Source organism: Stylophora pistillata, chromosome 9, assembly GCF_964205215.1.
Source record: "Stylophora pistillata chromosome 9, jaStyPist1.2, whole genome shotgun sequence".
Taxonomy (NCBI): Eukaryota; Metazoa; Cnidaria; class Anthozoa; order Scleractinia; family Pocilloporidae; genus Stylophora; species Stylophora pistillata.
Genome location: NC_142527.1, coordinates 668,388 through 694,701, shown reverse-complemented (window position 1 = coordinate 694,701; position 26,314 = coordinate 668,388). Strand labels below are relative to the sequence as shown.

Sequence of the window (26,314 nt, the reverse complement as noted above, 5' to 3'; positions counted from 1 at the left end):
TACAATTCTTGTATTCGTTTTATAGTAGTTTTTAGTGCGTCGAACGTGACTACGAGACGTTATGTCTAGCAAACTGACTCAATTATCGAACACGTTCCTGGCCTCGGCCCACAAAATTTCATCACAATTTTAATTTAATCATCAGATAAAAGATTACCTGTTCACATTGCCAGTCTGGACTGGCACAGGGTCTTTTACTGGTTATTTTGCCACACAGACAGCTCTGCACACTCTCTTTAGGGCATGGCAGACAGTCACCTGCAAAGTGTGGGGAAAAAAACATGTAATAGCAAGTTACAAAAGGTGTAGTCAAGCATAACTTTTTGGTTCTAAATTAAAGGAAATAAAATGAGAAAATGCTATGTACAAGGCTAACAAACTGTTTTTCTTACCAGCATGGCATGGGGACTCACAGCTGTGTTGGCCACAAGAAAGTAACTTTCCACAAGGCTTTCCACAAGACCAAGATTTAGCACTGCAGCGTCTGACCACGGGTACCTGAGATCCACAGTGACAGGATGCGAAGACAGTCTTTGGACAAGGAGGACAAGGTCCTGTAAGAGCAACATGGAACAGTACTTTGACGTGATCAATTTATAACTTCTTGTCACCATTTCAATGCATAATTATACCCCAGTGAGAACATGTGGAGAATTTAAAAACTTATTAGCTAGAGTGTGCCAACTTGATGCAACATTAAATTATAACAACAGAAGTATGTAGAGGGCGTCTGGTGAGATTTGTGGGTGATTCTGATGTGTCTTAGTTATTTTACGAGGCGATAAAAGTCCGAAATTGTATCGAACTTATATTAGGCTCCCCGTATCTCTTTAGCCACATTAAAGAGTGCTGGAACCCGTGACGCAGCGGTGGTAACACCAAGTTTATCAAAGCAGCAAAGTGAGCGTGGAAGTGACTGTTTACAATCTTATGCTCCATGCATAACTGTAATGCCAATTTTCTCAGCACTAAAAAAATGTGTTCAGAGTTATTCAATGATCCAATCATTGGATGCCATCTTAAGTTATTTTTCCTGGCACACCAAAAGATACTGGTACAAGACTTAGTAGAACAACAGTACTAATTGACAAAGGCCAAGTGTCCAAAGTGTTAATTAGTGCTTGGCTCTTCTCTGTTACTCAGCGAAATTTGTTGATATACAGATTCCTTCAAAATCTGAGGATGTCTTCACTTCACACATTACTGTGACTGCTTAAAAGCTGACGCTTCAGCATTGCTTCCACTGATTTCACCATTAAATTCTATTGAAGGGTAAGGGCCTAAATGACTACAAAGGAATATGCCTGATGATTCCTTCAGCTAGAGATAATAAAGAATGCCACTGGATCTAAGGTTCTAATATCAGAACTGATGATACATTTTTTGAAAACATCCTGCAAAGTGAAAGTAGAGAGCATTGTTTGTCAATCTTCTAACTTAAACACTGGTAGGAGACCTTCATTTCCCATGCATGAGATTACTGTGTGATGGATGTCCTTCCCTGGGGTGGGATGGGTGGGTTTCAGAGGGCCCCATTTAAACGAGCTATCTGCTAAACTGGGCTACCTTGTAGAAATATTCGTAAATACAATACAAAAATACAATACAATACACTGATTTAAGAGAGATAATTAACAGATCTGAATTGTACCTGGATGACAAAGCAGAAGGCATTCATGTCCACATTCAGGCTTAAGAGGTTTGCTACAAGACTGGCCACAGGAGTGTGGTGTCAACCAGGGGTCAAAAGATGGGTTGACCTGAAATTATACCCATTACTTATAATTATGTGACTAGACTCTACAAATCTGCCACCTTATACCACACAGATTCTATAAAATGGTGCTGGCCATTTATCAAATTTTAAGCAATTCCATGGTAGTTACGAAAATGAAGACCCTGAAAACGAAGAACTAAGACCCCCTATGAAAACGAAGACCCGTTACAAAAACAAAGACCTATTATGAAAACAATAGAAACAATAAAGCAATACTGAAACAAGACACCTGAATTCTTTGCCAGCAAAAACCACAGAGAGTAATGGTGTGAAAACAGGTAGTTACAAAAAAGAAGACCCCAAAAATGAAGATCTAAGACCCCCCAAAAAAACGAAGACCCATCATGAAAATGAAGACCCCCTACGAAACGAGGACCCCCTAAGAAAATAAAGACCCCCAATGAAAACGAAGACCCTTTATGAAAATGGAGACCCATTCTGAAAACTAAGACCCCCTTTGAAAACGAAGACCCATCATGAAAATGAAGACACATTACTAAAACACCATTACTCCCTGTGGTTTTTGCCGGCAAAGAATTCAGATGTCTTGTTTCTGCATTGCTTTATTGTTTTCATTGTTTTTATTTTTTTTATTACTGTTTTTATTGTTTCCTTAATAGGTCTTCGTTTTTGTAATGGGTCTTCATTTTTGTAGGGGGTCTTCATTTTTGTAATGGGTCTTCATTTTCGTAGGGGATCTTCATTTTTGTAATGGGTCTTTGTTTTCGTAGGGGGTCTTAGGTCTTCATTTTTGGGGTTTTAGTTTTTGTAACTACCCAATTCCACTGCAGCACTGTTCAAGGGTAATATTCATTTGAGGACAGTATTCAATGCAAAATCAATTCTCAAATCATTGACAAAAATTATGGTACATAATCACCTCCTAATTAAGTAGTACGTTAAAAGTAAGTTAAAAGTCTTGCTGTTTTGATATTAATATCAAAGATGATACTTTGCTTGTTGTCTTGCTACTTTTTTTCCTAATTGTACTCTACCTATAAATGAAGCATTCTTTTAATTGGAAATAGTACTTATCCAAAGGAGCCACACTGTATGGCAAGTTTGCCTTTACCTGCTCTGTCTAATGGATGTCAGCATTAAACCAAGTGTAGCATTTGACAGGGAAAATAAAGAGCTCAACCTCAAAAAACTTAACAGAATGATGAACAAACAGTGGAAAAGAAACAGTCAAATTCAATAATTTCCTAATTTCATTAGCTACCGTACCTGCTTTTCACAAAAGCAGTAGTATTCTGTAGGACAGGCAGACTGCTTGAATTCACATCTGCATTTGGGGCTGAATTATTGAAACAAAAAATACCAGCTATTAAATAAAAGAAAAGTAGAGGAAAAAAACTAGGAAAAAGTAAGTGTAACAAAACAGACCCGGCCAACTTATCTATCAGACCTTGGCCAAAACTTTTAGAAGTCCATTTTGGTAAGCAAATGCATTGTACATACCAATACCATGGCAAATCAGCAGGATTTAAAGTATCATCTGAGGTCAACTGAGTATAAGCAGCTCCATCCCTGGCCCACTTTTGAATACATTGCAGGTGAAGAATTGAGTAACACAGGCTGCAGCTCCACACCTTTAAGCAAAAAAACATCTATCAAAGGAGGAAGTTCTTATAATAAGTATTTCTGAAGGACTCGAACACATACATCCCATTTTTACACACAAAAATAACTTCTCATTTCCCCTTTTTTTCCAGTTGAACTGTACATTATTAAGCATTATGAAGGAGTTGTGAGGAGCTCATAACGGGTTGTTATCAGCAAAATTTATCCATATTTTCTATGAAAAAAAACTGGCTTTGGATCCTTTTAAATATTGCTGTATTGTTTGGGAAAATTCAAAAATCTTTTACAGAATCAAGCCTTTCTTGGCTCTCTGCCGCATACAAATGACAATCAATTCAATTCAGAACTTCCCTCATTGCCTTGACTGTCAGTGGTTGATACAAATTCATCTCTGAACCCCACCCGTTAGAAACAGGCGATTTAATCAGAACACTTAAATCTTGGTAGTTACTAAAAGTTGGAATCACCTGAAACCACCTGAAACCATCTGAAACCATCTGAAACCACCAATGAAACCACCTGAAACCATCTGAAATTACCTGAAAATTACATGAAAGCACGCAGACATGAACGCAGACCGTAGACCGCAAACCGCACACCTCGAATAGCCACGCCTCGAAAAAGGTCTACACAGTGTGTAATTAGCAGAATTATCTCTCTTCCCTTTGTTATCAAACGAGATCACGGAGTGCGTAAGCGAAACTGCTATGTAAACATTGGAGTTGAATTCTTATTGAACATATCGCAGTTACGACCCTCCACTGTCGAGCCATACCAGTCTTGCATAGGTTATGTGTGTGCCTTTTGAGTCAGTCGACGTGTGCGCAATCAGTTTTCCTTTGTGTATACAGTGTGTAATTACCAGATTTATCTATCTCTCTTTTGTCATTGATGTTATCAGACGAGATCTCGGAATATCTGTTTCAACGTTAAAGTACTTCTACTATATGAAATCATTTTTGGTACAATCGTACAAAGCAACTCAGGTGTCTCGTTAACACAAACCTCAAAAACGCAGAACGCAGACCGCAGACCGCGCAGCTCGAAAAACGTGGACAGTGTGTAATTACAAGATTTATCTCTCTTCCCTTTGTTATCAAACGAGATCTTGGAATGCGTCGCGAAACTGAAACTAATTTCATTGTCAGTGACAGTGAGATAACAGATAAAAATAGACGTAAAGTAGAGTAAATTAGCAATACAGAAGTTTTGCGTCATGCTGAAAATTAAGATACCGATTTGCGATAATGTTTAATTCACGTGGGTTTAGATGGCTTTTTGGGTGGTTTCAGGTAATTTCAGATGGTTTCCATGGGGGTTTCAGATGGTTTCAGGTGGTTTCAGGTGGTTTCAGGTGATTCCAACTTTTAGTAACTACGCTTAAATCTTAACAGTGATTAACATTAATGACTACTGAAATGTATGTAATCTATTGTTTATTATCAGGTGTGTGCCACTATGAAAGAACTATATGCATAATGAATTATGGGGTTTTATATAAATTTTGCCATGATTATATGTACTGTATTTATTCATCTATAAGCCGAGCGATTTTTTCACAAAATTTTACCAAAGTCTCGAAAATTTGAGCTAGAGAAGGGTTCTCGACTTATGGCCGAGTGTTTTTCCAAACATAATTTTTTCGAAACAGCAAATTCAAAGGAAACAGATATATTCGTCCATCAGCCGAGATACTGCATGCAGAAGTAAATAACAAAACAAGTTGAAGTTGGTCATTGACTTTGTTGATGTGGTTGCTTCCAAAGGAGCGGTTCGTTGTTTCCGGCGCGTAGTAAATACGGCTTACTGTTCGTCCTCGGTGTCGGCGTGGAATTTGTCGTCCATCTCCTCCTCATCCGCTAGTTCTACCATTTCTTCCGAGTTGATTGCTTCCTCTTCCATGCATGCCGTCTAGAGTAATTAAAGATTCTGCAGGTTTTGAACGTTTATAGATCTTGCGAAAGTGTTTTATGAATCTCGAAACTGACCAACCAGAATTGCCCATTCCCACCAACTCGTCACACGTTACGGTGTTGAAATTTGCAACGATGATGATGATGATAAACTTTATTCGTGTGTCAATGTATAGTCAGCTGATGCTAATTGAGGACACGTAAAAAGAAAACTTACCTTGGCTTCTCTGCTCTGTAAACCAGTAAAGTAATTTCTCATCAAGCCACGGATATTTCAGAGTGTAACGGCCCATCGTTGTGCGTTTCGCTGACATCTCGAGCTCTCCATTAAAGAGACTCTTTTGATCTTTCCTCTAGCGACTCACTCATGACTTACTCTAGTTATCTCGGAATTTTTTTCGACGGCAATGCTACATTGAAACTCGTTTCTGTTTCGAAACTTTTGCGTCCATTTCAGTTTGTTCGAGAATGTAGTTCTCTGAATATTTTCAATTTACATGTTTTAAGAACCTTCCCGATTAAAGCAGACCGAAGTTTAGGGTCTCGGCTTCTAGACGAATATATAAATACGGTTATTCAATGGCGACTTGTAAACAAAGACAAAAAGTATGGTATCGAGACGTGCATAAATTTATCGATCAAGGGGATGTGTTTAAGACTACTTCTTACAATCTTTTAATTTTAGAGGAGTGTTAAACTTCGTCTAGTTACAAAGCCACAACGATTTTTCCCAGATACTTGTTCTGCTGTTTTTTTGAAGTCCCGAGCTTCTCATCTAAAATTCGGATGGATAGCGTCTACTCGAACTGACTCCTAAAATGTTTATACGTGAACAATCTTAGATAAAATTTCAGTAATGAGTTAACCTATTAATGGAAACATTTATTAACGGTATTATCCATTAAATGCAAGAAGGAGACAAGGCCGATAGATCCAAATGTTTTCCTCTCCGTCTTTCACTCATCTAGTCCGCTATCTTGAATTTCATTGACCGAAAGACTCTAGGCACGAGCAGCGCTCCTTACGCACTCGACCCAGTCCATCTTACGTGTTCAAGCCCACCCGATTCGCCTTCAATCTACCGCTGATAAGCGAATCTAATTATACCAAATTACCGCATACATGCTGATAAACTAGGACCTATTTACCTGCCGAGATTAGATTACCGAGAACAAAACAAAGGCCAAAACAAAAGAAAACAAAGGAAAACAAAACAAAGGAAATCAAAACAAAGGCAATGATTTCAGAATGTTTTTCTGTTCTTCAGTAATCTTCACGCGTGGAATTTTATCCATGATCTCTTTTTACCAGATGTAAAAGCGATGAATTTTCCTCTTTCGCTTGAACCTTGCCACATGTCAAGTGCGACACCGATACCGAAGACATTCTGAAATCATTTCCTTTGTTTTGTTTTCCTTTGTTTTCTTTTCTTTTGGCCTTTGTTTTGTTCTCGGTCATCTAATCTCGGTAGGTAAATAGGTCCTACTTTATCAGCATGTATGCGGTAATTTGGTATAATTAGATTCGCTTATAGGCGGTAGATTAAAGGCGAATCGGGTGATTGGTCAACGTGTATCTGACAGGCCCATCGTGCTCAGGTTAAAAGGAGTTGGCGTTACCAAAGTTTGGTTTGAGCAGATCTCGAGTAAGTGTTCGAGTGCTTCTTCCGTCTCCAGCAGCCCCTCCGGCAGGAAATTAACGATTCTGTAACGATTCCCACGAACTTATAGGTATGTTTATGACTGTTACATCGACTATTAATATCCTAATTGGAAAAAAAATACCGCTTGCTTCCCTTTAGATACTGCATGTCGCGTTCTAACCGAGATAGGGAGAACTTAGGGAAAATAGAATACGCTTTGGTACACTTCCGTATTGATAAAAGTTAAATTCAAATGTAGAACCTAAAAGCGAAAGAATCTTTAACTTCTTACATCTTCTTGTCTTAAGAGCGGTTCTTAAACAGCGCAACACAGATTTCTCAGCCGAAAGGGATAAGAAAAGGAAGTTCTATGCAGCGAATTAATACAGCATACATCAAAACGATGTAAAAACGTCATTGGAAGAGTTCTCATACTAGTAATTCGGGCTAACACATTAATTCCGGTGGACACAGAAAATGATATCAAATGCTTACATTTTCTAAGCTATTCGACCTCCATTATCTGAACCGAGAGAGTCATCCACTTTCACAAGCAGAGAAGTAATTTTAAGTGAACGAAAGGCTGGTATGCAGAATATTATCTACCCGAAGTTAAAGTAGCGGCCACTCGTAACATACACCTTCTGGGGCCTTCCAAGAAAGATGTTCAATTTGCATTTCAAGGACATTCCCGGAATAACGCGATTAAGCGTTTCCATTCATAAATTCTAAGTAAGTCCTCTTTACATCCGCATTGTTCTGCACCACCCCCCTCTACTAACTATGTCTGCACAGACTGTGGTTTCTGTATAATGAATGTTGTTGACATGAAAAAAAAACCAAAAAGAAAATATTATCTGTTGCCCTTTATAATCAATTACTAAGCAGACACAGATCCTTATACATAATATATGACAGAGGGAGAACACCAGCATTCGTTGAGTCGCTTATATAGATACAACTAAGGATAAAAATATTCCAAGTCCGTTTCTGAGTATTCTTAAGCTACCAATCTCACGCTAAACCTCTGCGAGGTTGGTCAATAGTCACGTGATAAATATGGAGGTTTAGGTCACTGGTATTCAAGTAAACTAGTATGTCAAAACCCATTCCTATAATTGTAACTGCTGGCAAAGGAAACATGCCGTCATTGACAGGAATCCTACTTGATGTCTCTGGATCCATGAAACGTAGCATTGGAAGTGGTATTGATGAGGAGTCTGAAGACGGAGAGCCGTGGGCTCGTTCGATCTTTGAAGTTATTGACAACCTTATCAAACACGATGTTGCCACTGACAACCACGTTTTCGCCGTTGGCTTCGGGGCCGAAGAAGGTGAGAAAATATTCGACATCCTGGGAACCCTTCAACGTATTCACCTTCATAAACGAGCTTTTGAGCAAAACGACGAGCCTGTCACACTCGGCCACTTAAACAAAATTTTCCAAATATTAGAGAACGCCGGTGCACGTAACATCCGCAAATGGGCAGACGTGGAAGTCGTCAGAAATGTAGTACCAGATTACACGGCTGGCTTGTTACTAAAAATAAATGAGTCTGGCCAGTCGTTTGCAAGTAAATTCGTAGAAGAGTGTCTACCACCAGCTTGCCGCGAATGGTTTCCGCAAAATCAACTTCTAGGTCTCATGGAAACAGTGGCTACCTCAGCGGTGACGACATTTAAAAGAGCTACAACTGAAGAGGTCAAAGATGTAATTGACAAGGCTGCACCACATTTGATGAAGAAAAGTGTAGGCAAAGATTCCATTATCAGTGTTCACGAAGCCACAGATATTTTATATGGTTGTTTCGATGAAGAAGAACTCTCGAAGGAAAGGAGTAGAGAATTACTGCGGAGCGTCGAGCCCTACATTTACGGTGGAACGCCTTTGTACGAATCAGTTGAAAGGGCCACAGAACTTATGAGAACCCGTACGTTTTCAAGCCATGAAAAGCTGCTATTTGTCCTGTCAGACGGAGAGCCCGGAGACGGAGATATCAATGACTCGGCGAAAAAAGACGAAGCTGTCTCAGGATTGACAGAAGCAGCTGTGACCGTGGTGGGCTGCTTTGTCACTGAGTCCACGACGATTGAGCCCAAACGATTGTACGGCCAGGAGAGACGGGACGAATGGGACCTGGGTGCAAAATTCCTCTTCTCACTTAGCACAACACTGAAATCGCAGCTGATACCACGCACCATGTTTGTTAAACGTGGTTGGTCCATTGAGGTCACCAATAACGAAATACGTTTGTTCCTGCAGGTCAATCATCCAGATCACTTGCGAGAGGCTTGCGAGGTGGCTCGAAATGTGGTTTGCTGTCAAGATGCGTTATCTGACTTGCTTGCAACCATCGATCTCGATGTCCTCATAAATCAAGGGCTCGACCGGTATCAGGCAAAAGATGGGTAAGTTGGGGGTACTTGCTATGCGAATGCATCTGCTACAGTGTTTCATCTGTCCATGAAACGCATTCTTGGTCGCGAAGGCGGATATCCAGATTTCTACAAATTGAGAGATGAATTTATCAGCCACTTTGGAAGTCATGGTGCCAACACTTTGGAAGTGCTGAGTCAAATGTGTCCAAAGTACCGTATGCATTGCAAAGTTGACCTTAAAGGTGCCATGAAAGCAATCACTTCAAGTCGACCAGTGGTGGCAAGATTTCGACTCACAGACGATGAGTGGGTTAAATTTCAAAAGTTCTTCAGAAAAGATGACGACGAAGACCGTATTTTGACAAAGAAGGAGATCGATATAACAACCCGTGCTCCCAACACCAGAACCAGTGGCCATGCAGTTGTGTTAACCAGCTTCGACAGCAAATCCCTGCGACTTTTGAATTCCTGGGGACCGAAATGGGCGGACAAAGGATTCTTTAGAGTGCAGAACGCAGACCTTCTTGGATTAGAATTCATTGATGTGTACTGGACAGAAGACGACTTGACCCCAAGTGAGAAAGCCCATTACAAGACCCACGGATCCGCCGTTGCCAGAGATTTATTGGAACGCTTGCAGAGTCTTCAAAAAGCTACCTACAAATGCCCAGGATGTAAAACGGAGTCGCCAGTCAAGGCATTCACTGGAACTTTGATACGTGCAAAAGGCCCCAAATGTGGCCTTTTATTTTCTACAAAAGATGCCAACAGAGGGAACATTTTGGCTCTCAATATTTATCTCACCTCTTTAAGCAAATAAGTTTGTGAAAGAGACATTTACCTTTCCTTTACCATGGAGGAGAAAAACTTAGCATGATAACATAGACATAGGTTCCGAGAGAAGAAAAAGACCTTGAAATCTTAGTTGATTAAGAAGTGCTATTTGTTTTTAGGGTTTAAATCGAGCTTAGGCTAATAGAATGGGATAATCACGTACGCTTGTAGTTGGACTTTTTGATATATTTCAGAAACAATTCTAGATTTGAACGGATAAATAGCCAACAAGAGACAAACAAAAGGGATAGAGCACTACACAGAAGAAAATAGCTTGAGAAAATAAGTGAAGGAGCATAAAAAAATCGCTATTGATATTTAGGCGTAAATGTTCCTTTTAGGTTTAATTGAAACTTCCTGTACGTCATCAATGCTTATTTCGTTATAATGTGGGCCAGATTCTACTGCGCAAGTTCAGTCACAAAAAAAGTTAGCTTGAATGTCTTCCAGAGGATGTAGTCACAATTTTAAGTTAGAGTGAAAGAGTGTATTCCATAGAATACCTTACCCAGCTCTCAGCATTCATATAATAGCTGCTTAGCCTGAGCAGCGGCTTCTCTGTAAATTCCAGAAACATATTACGTCATGTATTTAAGTAGGTGCCAACACGTACAAGGATTCTTCGTTGTTATCTTTACCAAGAGTGAAGTTGGACATGTTCAAGACCCTAACACAACAGCGAAAATAAAATTCTCTACTGATCCTAATCCTAAGCTGAGATATTTAGTTTTGCCAACGGTGACAAAAGCTTCATAAAACAAAAAAAGTACTAGCAAACTGGCTGCGCCTTCCCCCATTACATTACGAAACACTCTCAAAAGGGAGATAGCTGTAGGTAACATAGTGAAGCGCAGAAAGGTTTTTTTAGGCTTATCACGAGCGTGGGACAAAGAAAAAAATTCTGAGTCCCTATGAGGAATCCAACCTCAGACCTTGAGACTCCGCGCTCCGATGCTCTACCGCTGACCCACAGAGACTCTATGCTGAAGCATCATTATAAAAGAGAAGGGCTCTAACCAGACGTGTTTGAAACATGATCTTCTCAATCAGGAAAACGAGAGTAACAACAGACGAAATAATACCAGAACATATTCCAGGGCCGGTTTTCGTTTCTTGTTGAAGCATCAGAACCACCTCATTTTGGCTTTGTAATGAACAACTTGCTAATTTTTTTCGACAATCTCGGCGAAATTTTAATTGCACCGGTTCATGCGGAAGGAGAACTTAGTTACAATTCCGCGAAATTCCAGCTGCAGGTGGCAAAGTCAGATTCCTAGAATATCCATCTAAACAGAACGAAAAAGTTTAATGAAAAAGTTACCGTTTCTGTTTTTGTTATTCGTGACCCTAGTCACTGAATAGTCTCGTTTCGTTTTTGATTGAAGAATGGTGAAAATATCCAAAGGTGAACCTTAACTGACGTTACTAGCCATTAACATAAGCGCCATTTGCACAACGCCTACTCGAGCATGAAGGTTTTTACTCTGGTTTTTCTTTGAGCTTGTTAACCTTCAATAACTAGAAGTCTGACTGTAGAGCTAGGTTTTCAAACAAAGCCTGAAATATAGTTTGCAAAATAATTTTGACACTGATCATGACGCGAATCACACATCGTTCAAGCCCCGCAGGTGGCACTTCTTTCCAAGAAAATGAACTTTAGTAAACACAAAATAATTTATGCGAAGGACTTCATCTCCAACCGTTCCACTCGTCTTCTTGTTATGTAACAGTCTATGAACGCTATTTTCTTGGCAACTTTTGTGTCAAGTATGAGTTTAAATCCCCCAAAGAGTTCCTAACAAATTTTTTATTCCCCGTCTCAATTCAATCTGGCGAGATTTTGACTGCATCCAAATAAAAATCAGAAAATAAATTCATTTCGAAAGAGTTAAGGACTGTCCGAAAAAATATGCTTATAAGGGACCAGCGCGTGTGGATTGACTTGTATCTGACAGGTCGATTGTCGTCAAGTTAAAAGGAGGTGGGCTCATAAGTTTCTTATTTCGAATGAGTAGTTTGCCGCAGAGCCATATTCAGCTTCGTCTCCAGCAGCCCCCTAACACCGAATCTACGCAGTCTTTCTTTTTTCATCCGCATTTTACCTCACTGAAACGATCTTTAAACTCTAAGGTAAGCTTTAAATTGTTAAGCTGGCCTAACTCTTAATTTCCTACTTCAAAAAAACAAAAGCCAGGTGAAACCGAAATTGGTTCCTTCTTACTGAACACGAAATTGTTTTACTCGAAATGTGGTATTCGACGAAACAGTATCGATTATTCTTTGCAAAGCTAGTGTTGTAAAAGATCACTAATTAAAAGGTCATCAGAAAAAATATATAAAATTTGTCAAATTTTGAGGTTGCGATCCAAATAACACTTAGATCGCCAGCACAAGCCATAATCCAGTGTTTTCACAAGCGCCTTATCGTCGCTTAATATTTGCATTGTCTCTGTTGACGAGAGCTTCTCCTCACAGCAACTGAAAACAAACCTAGAAGTACTTCAGAACCATACAATTTAATAGATTATAATACGCAACAAAGCATAAAGCCGATATGAAATTTTTTATCTCCCGAATTTGGCTTGCCAAAACTGAAATATAATACTCGGCAAAAGGTTTCGGTTGCTACACCTGACGAAAAGAATAGGCTTAATTACAGATTGTCATATTCGCGGAAACGGATGCCTAAGCGCTACACGGATTCTAAGAATCAGACTTGTTCCGAAACAGCGTGAGCTGTATCTATAAAAAGTGTTCATCTATATATATTTTGTATATATTGAGGACTTAAAACGTCGTAACAAAGTGTCAACAACTTGTGTAGAAATTAAGGCAATTGGTAATTTAGTTAATTTATCACCCTCTTTTCAACTTTCAGCATAAAATTCATACTTTTATAATTGCAGATCGAGGGAGCATGGCCAAGGCGCTGATTGGAATCCTTCTTGACGTCTCCGACTCCATGCATCATAACGCGGGAAGCGGTATCGATGAAGATGGAGGACCATGGGCTCGTTCGATATTTAAAGTTGTTGACAACCTGATCGAACACGACGTTCCCTCTGATAACCATGTATTTGCTTTAGCCTTTGGAGCTAAAGCTGGTGGGGAAGTATTTGATATCTTGACGGGTCTTCAGTCTGCCACAAATGATCAGATAGAAGAGATTTTCCAAATACTCGAGACAGCCGGCGCATGGTACATCCGCAAATGGGCAAGAAAAGAAGTAGTCAAAAGTGCATTAATACATTACATGGCTCACTTGTTTCTAGAAAAGGCTGAATCTGACAAGGATTTCCTTCACAAATTTGTCCATGAGTGTCTACCACCAGAATTCAAAGACTTCACCAAATTCCACGAAGGACCAGGGTTGGTCAGCCAATTTGGACAGGCTGTTAACCCTCTCTTATCAGCAAGCGAAACAGTTTATGCATCGGTAGGGTCAACCATTAGAGAAGCAACAAAAGAAGACATCAAGGAAGTACTAAAAAAGGCCGAACCCTTTTTAATCAAAAATGATAAAACTAACAAAGCAAGACAAAGCCATTGCAAACCTCGCATTTTCAAAGTGAAGGAAGCCTCCAATATATTACATGGATACATCGATAAAGAAGAAGAACTCTCTAAGGAGAGGAGTCAGGAATTATTGAAAAACGTCGAGCCCTTCATTTACGGTGGAACACCTTTCTATCAAGCAATTAGGGAGGCGAAGGAACTCTTTAAGGATAATGTTCCTGAATATTCTGAACACAAAAAGCTGTTGTTCATCCTGTCAGATGGAGAGCCCACAGATGGCTACAGTGTCAGTAGTGACAGAATACCCTCCGCCATCTCAACAATGGCTGGTGCAGGTGTGACCATCGTAAGCTGCTACATTACATCCCAAGAGATTGAACCCAAACAACTGTACAGCGAAAAGAAAAAAAAATGGGACGAATGTGCAAAGTTCATGTTCTCAATGAGCTCCAAATTGGCCACGCAGTCAATACCACGCACCATGTTTGTTAAACGTGACTGGTCCATTGAGGTTACCAACAATGAAACACGTTTGTTCTTGCAAGTCAATCATCCCGACCACCTGCGAGAGGCTTGCGACCTGGCTCGAGATGTCGTCAGTTCTCACGAAGCCTTATCCGATTTACTTGCAACCGTCCACCTCGATGTCTACATAAACCAATCAGTGAGTGACTACGAAGCACAAGAAAAGCAAGAAGGGCAGACCTGCTATGCACATGCATCTGCTACAGTGCTTCATTTGGCCATGACGAGAATTCATGGTCGCGAAGGTGGTATTCCAACTTTTGACGACTTGAAAACTAAAATGATCAGCCGTTTTGGAATAAAAGCGACCAGTATCGGAACAGTTCTGGAAGAAATGTGCAAGAGGTACCGTTTGCGTTACAAGGAAGTTGACCTCGGGGGTGCCATGGAAGCAGTCGCTTCAAGCCGACCAGTTCTTGCAACATTTAAGCTTACCTTGGATGAGTGGGGTAGGTTTAAAGAGTTCTTCCAAACTAACAGAAACGGTATTTTGACGAAGAAAGAGATCGATATATCAGCCCGTCCTCCAAATATCCCAAAAAGGTTTGGCCATGCAGTAGTTTTAACCAGTTTCAACTGCAAATATTTGCGACTGTTGGACTCCAAGGGACCCGACTGGGCAGACAACGGCTTTTTCAAAGCGCAGAACGCAGAGGTCCTTGGATTTAAGTTCTATGATGTTTACTGGGAAATAGACAACCTGGACGAAAGAGAAAAAAACTCTTTCAAGAAACTTGGATCCGAGCGTGCCACATGGTTAAGGGAAACTTTGCCAAGTCTTCAGCGAGATGATTACTCCGTGACATGTCCCAGATGCCGGCTGGATTCACCGGTCAAGGATTTTACTGGAAATTTGCTGCGAGCAAAGTGCCCTAGATGCGATGAAGAATTTGACCTAAAAGATGCCCCCAAAGGGAACATTTTGACTCTCAATATATACCTTACTTCTTTAAGCATTTAAGTTCATTTTAACCATGAACTTCACGCTAAGTCAAGAATATTTAGCCCTCATTGAGCAAGGAGTAGACGATCTCCTCCAGGGCAGAATTATGGATTGTAAGGCAAAGAAACAAAATCATTTGAGAATTCAGATTATCGACAAGTGTCATCCTAGAAGAAAGATGTCATTAGTTTTATCACAAAAGTAGAACCACAACATTTCGAGAACCCCCCGAGGGATCGGGCCCAAGACTTTCGTATTTCGCAGTAGTTAATTACACGTATACTCTCTTTTAATATTTGTTTAAAAACTTCTCAGAGACTAAGAATACTAGATAAAATAAAAAGTAAATGAGGTTGATTTTTGGAGAGTGAGAGACTTAATGACACTCGAACAAATAATTAGCACATCTCGTAATTAACAGCAAAAAATTTGTTACGATCGGGTCGAATTTTAATTGCACCAGTTCTTGCGAGAGAGGAAGATAACTTGGATCCGTAAGACAGAAGTCAGTTTTCTCGATGATTCTCTTCTCGAAAATTCACCATTCAAAAAATACATTTAAAACTTTCCTTTTGTTGTTGTTCCCTTTTTTCATCACACAAAGTATATAACTACGCTCTAGGTAAAACTATAGGCTACACTTCTGCTCTTGTATACTCTAGAAACAAGGCCGGTTTAGTTTTGTGTACTAAAGCTACTTAAAACTGAATACTTCAGATTTCAGCGAAACTACGGAAGCAGGTGACAGAGTCGGATTCCAAGAAAGTCAGTCTAAACCGGATTAACAAGTTTAATTGAAAAAAAGGCTAATTGCCTTTCAAACGTCCACGTTTGTTTTTCGTGACCATAGTTACTGATTTGTTCGGTTTTTTTTTTTTTGGACAGAAAAATAATGAAACTATCCAAAGGGGAACCTTAGCTCATAAACGCCATTGTAGCACAATGCCTACTCGAGCAGGAATGTTTTTGTTTACTTGTCCTGCGCATGCGGACTCCGCTTGATAAGTGTTGACTAGTTTCTGACGAGTCGATTGCGGTCAAGATTTAAAGGTGTTGGGCTTAAGTTTCTTAATCAGACTGAGTCGTTTGCAGAGCTAAGTTTATCTTACAAGAAGAAAGAGGAGAATTCTACTAGAGAAAGTTTGAGTCCTTATTCTGTCTCCTGCAGCCTTTTAACGCCGCATCCACGCAGTCGTTATTCGTTTTCATCAGCTGGAAATTAACGACTCTGTAGCGATCCACACGAACTTCAAGGTATGTTTCAATTGTTTCACTAACAAATAGTTTACTTCCTGAAACTAAAAACCGCTATGTTTTTCTGTAGATATTGTGTCGCGTTCTAGCCGAGATACAGCGAACCAGGGGAATCGAATACGCTTTGGTGCACTTCCGTATTAATATATTACTGACTAGTGAAGGCCCTAAAAGCGAAAAATCTTTAACCGACCAGCGCAACTCAGATCTCTCAGCCGAAAGGGATCATAAAATGTTGTTCGAATGGATTAATAGGATACATGTATACATCAAAATGGTGTAAAAACATAGCTACGAAGAGGTTGTTCATCAACTCTACGTAGCGCAAGCCAAGTGAATTGCAGAATCGAAAATCATCACCATATGATGGTCAGGTACATTTACTAACGGTAAAAGGAATTGTGCCAGTTAAAACTTCAACGGTCGGAAAGGCACAACCAGCAAACAAGAAATTCTGAGGATTTTTTGGCTAATGAACTTCACTATCGAATTTCGAAAGTGATAGTGACGGCTGCAGGACGGGAAATTATGATGATTCAATAGAGTACTATCACGATCTTTAATGATATTTGAATCTTTTACTCTTTGGTTTAACACGATCCCACGTAAAAATGATTCAATCGACATCCTTAAAATTGGTGTCTTTCGAAGAGAGCTGATAGAAGTAATCTGGGTCAAGTAGTTCATTTATGCGAACGGAGTGACTTGTCAATTAATTACACTTTCTAAGATACCCGACGTCCTTTATCTCATTTAACTGAGAAAACCCTCCACTTTGAAACGCAGAGGAGTGATCTTCAGCGAACGATAAGTGGATTTTTTCTCCAGAACTCTACATGCATTTAAAGCAACGACCCCTCAAAATCTACAGCAGCTATACCTTCGAAAAGACGTTTAATTTGGAAAAACAAACAAACAAACGAAGAGCATTTTAAACAATAAATTCTAAGAATCCAGCTTATTGAAAACAAGGACAAACCAGCATGACGTCTACTATAAATCCACACGATTCAACGCAGACTATGGTTGTTATACAATGAATACCATTGGCCTAAAAATGAGAAACATTTTGATCTATTGTCCCTTATAATCATTTACTAAGCAGACACAAATTCTGCTATATAGTATTAGAAGACGGTGAGCCAGAATTTATTAGGCTTTCCAAGTAAAACGCTAAATTTGTAATCCTATGACATTCCCGGAAAAGGCGATAAAGCCTTTTCATTCACAAATTCTAAGAACCAGCTTATTTAGAAAAAGGATGAAGTATGTTGTAATACAAAGAATATTATTGACCGTAAAAAACAAAAACGTTATGTCCTGGGTTTTTTATTCGTGACTTATTTCTTGGGTTTTTTATTCGTGAAAAACATCCAAAGGTGAGGTGAACCTTAGCTCACGTTATTAGCCATTAACATAAGCGCCACTAGCACAACTATTCGAGCATGAATGTTACTAGTCTGGTTTTTCTTTGAGCGTTGTTAAACTTCAATAACTGGTTATACTAAAAGAAATCTAATTGACTGTAAAGATAGGTTTCTAAAATTAAGCCTGAATTAAAGTTTCCATACCAATTTTCATACTGACGACGCGAATCACACATCGTTTAAGCCCCGCGGGCCACTTCGTTCCTAAAACAATCAACTTTAGTAAACACAAAATAATTTGTGCGAAGGGTTTCATCTTCAACCGCTCCACTTGTCTAGTTGTTATGTAACAGTCTATGAACGCTAGTTTCTTGGCAACTTTTGTATCAAGTACGAGTTTAAATCCCCCAAAGAGTTCCTAAAAAATTTTATATTCCCCGTCTTATTCCAATCTGACGAGATTTTGACTGCATTCGAGTAAAAATCAGGAAAGAAATTCATTTCGTTAAAGACTGTCTGAGAAAATATGCTTCTTAGGGGGCTACGCATGCGGATTGACGTACATCTGACTAGTCAAGTTAAAAGGAGGTGGGCTTAAAAGTTTCTTATTCCGACTGACTAGTTCGCCACGGAGCCACATTCAACTTCGTCTCCAGCAGCCATCTTGTTTTTCCTTCTGCACTTTTCGTCACTGAAACGATCTTTGAACTCTAAAGTAAGCTCTAAAATGCTATGCTAGCCTAACTATTAATTTCCGAACTGAACTCAACTGAACTGAACACTTTATTTAAACACGATGGAGTATTCAGCAGAGCTGTAACAAACAAAAGTCAGGCGAAACCGAAGTTCAAATTGGTACGCTCTTACTGAATTCGAAATTGCTTCACTCCAAATGTGGTGTGTAACGGAACAGTATCGATTATTCTAATCAAAACTCGCGTTGTAAAAGAACAGTAATGAAAAAGTCATTAGAGAAAACTGTCGAAAATCTTGGTGTACTCGGTCTCACTGGGCGAGACTACTCGAAAGCTTCCGAAAGTCACGAAGAGATCCACATAGACAGTTGCTATCCAACAAAAAGGAATAACGCTGTCGCTCCCCTCAGGCTGTCTTCAAATTTCCTTATACAAAGTTTGTCAAATTTTGAGGCTGCAATCCAAACCACGCTTTGTTCGCCAACACGAGCCATAATCCAGTGTTTTCAAAAGCGTCTTATCGTCGCTTATTATTAGCATTGTAAGGCGATGGTCCTTGTTTACGAGGGTTTCTCTTCATAGCAACTGAAAACGAACCTCGACGCACATCAGAACATAAAGTTTAAAGATTAAAATCCGCAATATGGCACGAAACCGATACTGAATATTTTTTATCGGTAGGTTCACATCAGCCTCTGGCTGCCCCTAATCTAACCCAAGGCTGCAAATAACTAACGGGCAGTCGCCGGTCACGTTGTCCGGTCAAACATGCTTTTGCTCGGACACTACCCGTTTTTGGCCGGTCAAATTTTAACAGTCTGAACTCTTGCGATAGTGAACCCAGATTGCACAGTAATCATTTTACAACTAAAAAACAACTGAATCCAAGTCGGTCTGGCAATAAAAATTACAAGTTAATAATTTTACTACTCTTTACTGCAGAGGCAGCCTCGCATTGAGTACGTGGAACGGTTACGCAAGATACAACCGCAATTGTCCGTTTTACTTTACATCTGGCAAAATCACTTTGGCAATCGCCACATCAGTTCTACAACTGAACTTTAAGTAATTAAAGCGGAATGTGTGAAAGCTGAAGGGTTCAATCGATCTCTTAATTAAGCCAACTGAAATGTAAGCTTAAATATAAATAAACACTCAACTTTCACTCGTATCGTCTTGGGGTTTCGAAATTCGGCACCACTCTATGTAATTGTATAAAATGCATGGCGTCTTATTCCAAGTGCAATTGTTGCGTTCGCTGACTTTCTTCCATTTAGAATCCCTTAAAGACAACCTTATTCTTCCACTTTTTTTGTTATACGCTCCATTTTTGAGTTAATCACCAGAAAGCTTAGTAACCAAGCACGTTTTGCTGGGTTTGCTTGAAGTGACATAGGGTCTGTTCTTTTCAACTTCCTTTTTTTCGAACACTATGCTTTCTTTTTGTTAGAGTAAAAGAGTGGTCGGATTCTCCAGGTTTTGGGCCTTTTGCTCGCTTTTCGCACTTTGCAACAAATGCTACTTAGAGTATTCTCGATGCAGCAAGATTATTCTTCGTGAGGGTGCTTTCCGATCATTCAATCAATCAAACAATCAATCACTTTATTTACGAGTAAATGATGGTATCTAGCCAAAGGTAAAACCCTCTACTAATTGGGAACACTTAAATAAAGTAAATAAAATAACGGAAGACACGATGATTTGCGGTCGCGACAGGACTTGATGACATCGTGGAAACTTGCGACTGCCGGGAATTTCTCGACCACTAATTTGTCTACTTTTATATTGTTTTTTTTTTCTTTCGGAAACATGACTGTTGTCCCTTGTGATTATCAAACAGTTAAAAATTAAAATTTCTTTGAACGAGTCGGTAAAGGACCGGAAAAAATGTCCGGCAATCCAAGGATTTGTCCGGTCAGTACCCAATTTTGACCGGACATTGTCCGTTGACCGGCCGTTATTTGCAGCCCTGTAACCTACTTCACCAAATAAAGTAATTACGTAGGTACTTAGGTACGCTGGTAGGTAGGTACGTAGGTAGGTGGGTACGTAGGTAGGTAGGTACGTAGTTAGGTAGGTACGTAGGTGGGTAGGTACGTAGGTAGGTAGGTACGTAGGTAGGTAGGTAAGTAACATACCGGTACTTAATTAGAAATAGTCCTAATTAAAGATTCTGTCATATTAGCGGAAACGGACGCCCAAGTGTTACACGGATTCTAAGAGTCAGACTTGTTCCGAACCAGCATGAGCTGTATTTATAATAATTGTTCGTCTATTTATATTTTATAGTTGTGTTGAGGGCTTAAATTGTCGTACAGAATCTTTGCTGGGATACTGGTCGGTAACAAAGTGTCAACAAGTTGAATACAAATTAAGGTAATTGGTATTTTAGTTCGTTTACCACCCTCTTTTCAACTTTCATCACAAATTTGATACTTTTATAATTACAGATCAAGGAAACATGGCCAAAGCATCGATTGGTATCCTTCTTGACGTCTCCGGTTCCATGCGTAGTAACGTTGGGAGCGGTATTGATGAAGATGGAGGACCGTGGGCTCGTTCGATATTTAACGTTATTGACGACCTGATCAAACACGACGTTTCCGCTGATAACCATGTATTTGCTATGGCCTTTGGAGCTAAAGCTGGTGGGGAAGTATTTGATATCTTGACGGGTCTTCAGTCTGCCACAAATGATCAGATAGAAGAGATTTTCCAAATACTGGAGACAGCCGGCGCACAAAATATCCGCAAATGGGCAAGTGTGGAAGTCCTCAAAAGTGCATTGACACATTTCATGGCTCGCTTGTTTCTAGAAAAAGCTAAATCTGACAAGGATTTCCTTAAAAAGTTCGTTCACGAGTGTCTCCCACCAGAATGCAGAGACTTTCCTAAAGTCCCTCCCGCAGCCTGGGGCTTGCCAGGAGTCCTGTTATTTGGCGCTGGAGCGATCAGCCCATTTGCGTTGGTGACAATGCCTGTTGCTCTTTACACAAGTTACAGAGCAAGCGAAAGTATTTATTCATCAGCGGGGTCATCCATCAGACAGGCTACGAAAGAAGACGTTAGAGAAGTGCAAAGAAAAGCCGAGCCCGAGTTAGTAAAAAATGATGAAACCAACCGAGTAAGACAGAGAGAGTTTACACCTCGCATATTCAATGTGAAAGAAGCTTCAGATATCTTACATGGATACATCGATGAAGAAGAACTCTCTAAAGAAAGGAGCCAAGAATTATTACGAAGCATCGAGCCCTACATTTACGGTGGAACGCCCATGTACGAAGCAATTACCAGGGCGACAGAATGTTTTGAGAAAAACGCGTTTAAATTTTCAAGTCACAAAAAGCTGCTGTTTGTCTTGTCAGACGGGAAGCCTGCAGATGGAAAAGCGGATGATTGGACAAGAATAGAGAGAGCCGTCAGAAGATTAAACAACGCCGGTGTGACCGTGGTGAGCTGCTTTGTTACTACATCCACAAGGATTGATCCTAGACGATTGTACAGCGAGAAGAGAGATGACTGGGAACTGGCAGCTAAGTTCCTTTTCTCACTGAGCTCAACATTGCCCACGCAGTCGATACCACGCTCCATGTTTGTCAAACGCGAATGGTCTATTGAGACCACAAACAACGAAACATGCTTGTTCCTGCACGTCAATCATCCCGACCATCTACGAGAGGCTTGCCAGCTGGCTCGAGAAGTCGTCTGTTCTCAAGAGGCGTTATCTGATTTGCTTGCAGACGTCGACCTCGATGTCTACATAAACCAGTCCGTGAGTGACTACGAAGCACAAGAAAAGCAAGAAGAACACACCTGCTATGCACATGCATCTGCTACAGTGCTTCATTTGGCCATGACGAGAATTCATGGTCGCGAAGGCGGTATTCCAACTTTCAAAGAATTGAAAGATGAAATGATCGGTGAGTTTGGAAAAGAAGCGACCAGTATCAACAAAGTGTTAATGGCAATGTGCAAAAAGTACCGTTTACGTTACAAGCAAGTTGACCTCTGCGGTGCCATGGAAGCGGTCGCTTCAAGCCGACCAGTTGTTGCCACATTTAAGCTTACCCGCGATGAGTGGGGCAAGTTTAAAGAGTTTTTCGAAACTAATGGAAAAGGTGTTTTGACAAAGAAAGATATCGATATGTCAGCCCGTCTTCCAAGAAGGTTTGGCCATGCAGTAGTTCTAACCAGTTTCAACAGCGAATATTTGCGACTGCTGAATTCCTGGGGACACGACTGGGGAGACTACGGCTTTTTCCAAGTACAGAACGCAGAAGTCCTTGGATTCAAATTTATTGATGTTTACTGGGAAGTAGACGACCTAAACAAAGAGGAAAAAAACTCTTTCAAGGAACTTGGGTCCAAACGTGCCAAATGGCTAATGGAAACTTTGCCGAGTCTTCAGCGAGATGATAACACCGTGACGTGTCCCAGTTGCCGGAAGGATTCACCGGTCAAGGATTTTACTGGAAATTTGCTGCGAGCAAAGTGCCCCAAATGCAAAGGAAGATTTCATGTAAAAGATGCTCCCAAAGGAAACATTTTGGTTCTTAATATATATCTTACTTCTTTAATTTCAAGTAAATAAGTTTATAGTCTGTATGTATATCACACTGATTCAAGAATATTTAGCCCTTTTTACTCGAGGAGAAGATGATTTTCCCCGGGACACAGCAATGTGTATTTAGGTAACGAATCGAAAGTATCCAACATCTTTGTTGAAGGAATGAAGGAATCAGGTCTTCACTTCGAATTTCGCGGAATTTTATGAATGGTTGTGACTGTCTTTCAATAGCTATGCATTAATAACTTCTTGAAGACTAAAAAATAATAAACAGACTAAAGGGCATATGTGTTAGGGGAATTAGAAAACGAGCTTTATTTTTGCAGAGTGACGTGCTCAAGGATGCTTTACCAAACGATGAAGACATTTTGTAATTAAAAAAATGCTAGATTTTTCTTCGATCTAGGACGAATTTCAATAGCGCCAATTCTTGCGAGAATCTTGATACATTAACAACTTCTTCCAGACTAAAAATGCCAAATAGACTAAAAAGCATAGATAAATGAGAAAACGAGGTAAATTTCTGGATAGTGAGATAATTTACGACGCTCTGACAAACGATGAAGTTGTCTTGTATTGAGAAAAATGCTAATTTTGCGACGATCTGTACAAAATTTCAATTGTGCCAGTTCTTGCGAGAAAGGAAGTTAGCTTGAACACGTAAGACAACATAAAATTTCAGTTTCATGTTACTATGAAGTGTTACATTCTCGATGATACTCTCATCTAAAATTCACCATCAAAGATTTACACTGAGGTTAGTTTTCGCAGAAAAAGATAACCAAGGACGGTTCACAAACAATGCAGATACTTTCCCTAGTTTTCAAAAGCATGTAACAATCACTGGGATTTACTTGACAAAACTTGTGAAAAAAGATCAATGGATAGAATTTGTTGAAGGAAGTTTTGTTGAACGCGGCTACTAATTTTAGGATTTCCTATGGAATTTTGTATCAATCTGAACAAAATTTTACTTGCACCAGTCCCAGTGAGAAGATAAGTTAGCTTGGAAATGTAAACAGGATGTCATCACAATTTTATGTGACAATGACATAATACATTTATATAATACCCTACTTGGCTTTTCAGCAGCAGAAAATTAGTGACATAAGATTTTCCAGGAGTTTTTTTGCCCTGCTTTTTACTAGGAATACGCATTGTCAAATGCATTATCCATTTCAAGTTGTACATGCGTAGTAAACTGATAAATGCCTGGAACTGAGACATACTGGAGAACAGGCTGACTCTGCTGATGGAATTACTTATTTGTTAACTATCTGCTTAAAGCTTAGTGATAACGTTGATACTTAAATAAAATTATTCACGTTTTTTGAGTAAGGCAATCTTTACTTTTTTGGATATATCAACAAAGTTGAAATGGTAAATTGGCCACCGTAATGATTACAAAAGCTGACGTTTCGAGCGTTAGCCCTTCGTCGGAGCGAATAGAGGAATTGTGGGTTGTGTGTGCTTTTAAAGGCAGAAAATGGAGCTACGCTATTGGTGGGAGCATGGCAACGAGAAAAACATGAATAAATTAGTGGAATGAAAAGCGTTCGTTGATCCCTGTGGGATTTAGACTGCCGGTTTGAAAGATGAGCTTTTGTTCAAGACTTTTATGGCTTTCCGTGCCACTAAGTGCAAGGAAAGACCGCAGATTGCCATATGTTGCTTAGAATGGTTAGGTAAATTAAAATGTCTAGCGACTGGTTTCGATGTGTCCTTGTCATTCCTTTCCACGTCTCGAAGGTGTTCTCGGAATCGGTCACCTAGTCTTCTGCCTGTTTCGCCGATGTATATCTTTTTGCAATAAGTGCAAGTTATGCAATAGATTACATTGGCGGAGGTGCACGTGAAGTGATCGGTGATCTTAATGGATCGTTTAGGTCCCGATATTTTATCAGTGTTGTGAATGAAAGGACACGTTTTGCATCGTGCACGAGCGCATTTAAAAGTGCCTGGTTGGTCATTAGTCTGAAAAGAACTTCTGACCAAAAAATTGCCTATGTTTTTGTCGCGTTTGAATGAAATGAGCGGAGGCTGCGAAAAGATAGTGCTTGTCTCTGGATCGTTTTGAAGTAATTTAAAGTTTTTAAGAATGACGGATTTAACTGAGTGGTTGTGAGGGTGAAATTTTACTTTTTTGCACATATTCTGAAGCTAAGCCCCTTGAACCTATATGCACTTCACTTGTGGTTCTCTACAAACCAGAGCACACCATGTACAAGGTCATTGAAGACCAAAAAGCCATGAAGCTGGTTTTCAAGGAAACATTACGCACAAAATAGGTCAAGGCAAGAGAAACAACCCCAATTCATTTAAGGAATGGGGGGGGGGGGGGTCTGTTCAAACACCACTTTTGTCCAGCTTCAAGACAGCTTTTCGAAAAAAGTGAAAGAATTTTCAGCAAGCTACCCCAAGCTAAAAGATTTACAATTCACTGCTCAATTAAATCAAACAACTTTTTCTGAAGAATCAAAATTCATTTAACACCTGAAAGGTCAATTATCTTTATTTTTGAGAGCATCAGCACCAGTTTGTTTCACCATGCATGATTAAGAGTGTGTGCCCCTATTCCAGAAAATTGAAGCATGAGTTGGACAGAATTTGACAGTGCATAACCACCCAAGGGCTTCCTGCCCAAAATAGATTTTTCTTTGATGACACCCAAGAGGTTTTTTTTTTATGACACCCCCTCTGCTTGTGGAGGCATGGTGGCCTCATGGTTAATGCACTTGACTCCAGATTGTGTGCTCCGGGCTCAAGCCCTGGCTGGGGACATTGTGTTGTGTTCTTGAGCAAGACACTTTACTCTCACAGTGCCTCTCTTCACCCAGGAGTACAAATGGATACCGGCAAATTTAATGTTGGGGGGTAACCCTGCGATGGACTAGCATTTCATCCAGGGGGGGAGAAGAAATACTCCTAATCACTTCATGCTACAGAAACTGCATTTATGGTAAGTACAGAGAACACAGAGGGGAAATTCACAAGGCTGTCAAATCACCAGACAAAAAGATGAACATTTAATGATGGCCACTGAACCTTACAATAACCAACTACTTTACCAGACATTTCCAAGCAGTGATCAACAAATAACTTCTCCTTGCCATTTTTATGCATTATCCTGCACACAACTAATGAAAACAGACAGGCTTAATAGCCAGTAGGTGAAGGGTTCTCATTAAGTACTGGCTGCCCGACTAAAAGAAAAAACAGCTATTTCATTTTCAGAGCCAAAAAGGAATGTGTGTTGATTGTAAATAGCAAATTGAAGCTGGTGAGTGGCATGGAGTCAGGGTGTAATGTATGTTTTCA

General features: G+C 39.9%; 5 protein-coding genes and 1 long non-coding RNA gene across 12 annotated transcripts in view; 5 read left to right on the top strand and 1 right to left on the bottom strand.

Annotated features, from left to right (window-relative positions):
* The window catches only part of LOC111333977 (NF-X1-type zinc finger protein NFXL1), a 35,038-nt gene that overhangs the window by 6,202 nt on the left and 2,522 nt on the right, over nt 1–26,314 (bottom strand). Inside the window, exons 1-6 of one of the 4 annotated variants that reach the window (XM_088733238.1) lie at nt 5,492–5,672; nt 3,239–3,369; nt 3,005–3,074; nt 1,652–1,760; nt 393–554; nt 158–258 (exon numbers count right to left, since the gene is read on the bottom strand). In XM_088733238.1, coding sequence (XP_088589364.1) covers nt 158–258; nt 393–554; nt 1,652–1,760; nt 3,005–3,074; nt 3,239–3,369; nt 5,492–5,533 — 615 coding nt within the window. In that variant the 5' untranslated portion in view covers nt 5,534–5,672. Of the gene's footprint in view, nt 1–157; nt 259–392; nt 555–1,651; nt 1,761–3,004; nt 3,075–3,238; nt 3,370–3,828; nt 4,344–4,366; nt 4,702–5,491; nt 5,673–26,314 lie in introns of those variants that run through there. The other 3 variants (XM_088733237.1, XM_088733239.1, XM_088733236.1) reach the window with 3 other exon arrangements.
* Nucleotides 163–722, top strand: LOC148722734 (uncharacterized). Its single transcript, XR_015991729.1, has 2 exons — nt 163–303; nt 396–722. It is a non-coding gene; the product is annotated as an uncharacterized LOC148722734 (long non-coding RNA).
* Nucleotides 6,817–15,470, top strand: LOC111333968 (uncharacterized). 2 transcript variants are annotated; one of them, XM_022939633.2, is made up of 2 exons: nt 6,817–7,004; nt 13,036–15,470. In XM_022939633.2, the coding sequence occupies exon 2, from the start codon at nt 13,047–13,049 to the stop codon at nt 15,129–15,131; it is 2,085 nt and encodes a 694-aa protein (XP_022795368.2). In that variant the 5' UTR covers nt 6,817–7,004; nt 13,036–13,046; the 3' UTR covers nt 15,132–15,470. The 2 variants fall into 2 exon arrangements, with proteins under 2 accessions (XP_022795368.2, XP_022795370.2); XM_022939635.2 differs by lacking the exon at nt 6,817–7,004 and adding an exon at nt 12,105–12,259.
* On the top strand, nt 8,052–10,181 carry LOC148722732 (uncharacterized). Its single transcript, XM_088733245.1, has one exon. The coding sequence runs from the start codon at nt 8,058–8,060 to the stop codon at nt 9,327–9,329; it is 1,272 nt and encodes a 423-aa protein (XP_088589371.1). The 5' UTR covers nt 8,052–8,057; the 3' UTR covers nt 9,330–10,181.
* Nucleotides 9,381–10,181, top strand: LOC148722733 (uncharacterized). Its single transcript, XM_088733246.1, has one exon. The coding sequence runs from the start codon at nt 9,381–9,383 to the stop codon at nt 10,113–10,115; it is 735 nt and encodes a 244-aa protein (XP_088589372.1). The 3' UTR covers nt 10,116–10,181.
* LOC111333967 (uncharacterized) lies at nt 15,981–24,334 on the top strand. Of its 3 annotated transcripts, XM_088733240.1 has the most exons (3): nt 16,020–16,367; nt 20,719–20,805; nt 20,880–24,334. In XM_088733240.1, the coding sequence occupies exon 3, from the start codon at nt 20,891–20,893 to the stop codon at nt 23,018–23,020; it is 2,130 nt and encodes a 709-aa protein (XP_088589366.1). In that variant the 5' UTR covers nt 16,020–16,367; nt 20,719–20,805; nt 20,880–20,890; the 3' UTR covers nt 23,021–24,334. The 3 variants fall into 3 exon arrangements, 2 of the variants coding, with proteins under 2 accessions (XP_088589366.1, XP_022795369.2); XR_015991725.1 differs by lacking the exons at nt 20,719–20,805; nt 20,880–24,334 and adding an exon at nt 19,372–19,559 and having other exon boundaries at nt 15,981–16,367; XM_022939634.2 differs by lacking the exon at nt 20,719–20,805.

Excerpts from the sequence above, each read along its gene's own strand:
- LOC148722732 (XM_088733245.1), top strand. The coding sequence starts at position 8,058 with ATGCCGTCATTGACAGGAATCCTACTTGATGTCTCTGGATCCATGAAA.
- LOC148722733 (XM_088733246.1), top strand. The coding sequence starts at position 9,381 with ATGAAACGCATTCTTGGTCGCGAAGGCGGATATCCAGATTTCTACAAA.
- LOC111333968 (XM_022939633.2), top strand. The coding sequence starts at position 13,047 with ATGGCCAAGGCGCTGATTGGAATCCTTCTTGACGTCTCCGACTCCATG.
- LOC111333967 (XM_022939634.2), top strand. The coding sequence starts at position 20,891 with ATGGCCAAAGCATCGATTGGTATCCTTCTTGACGTCTCCGGTTCCATG.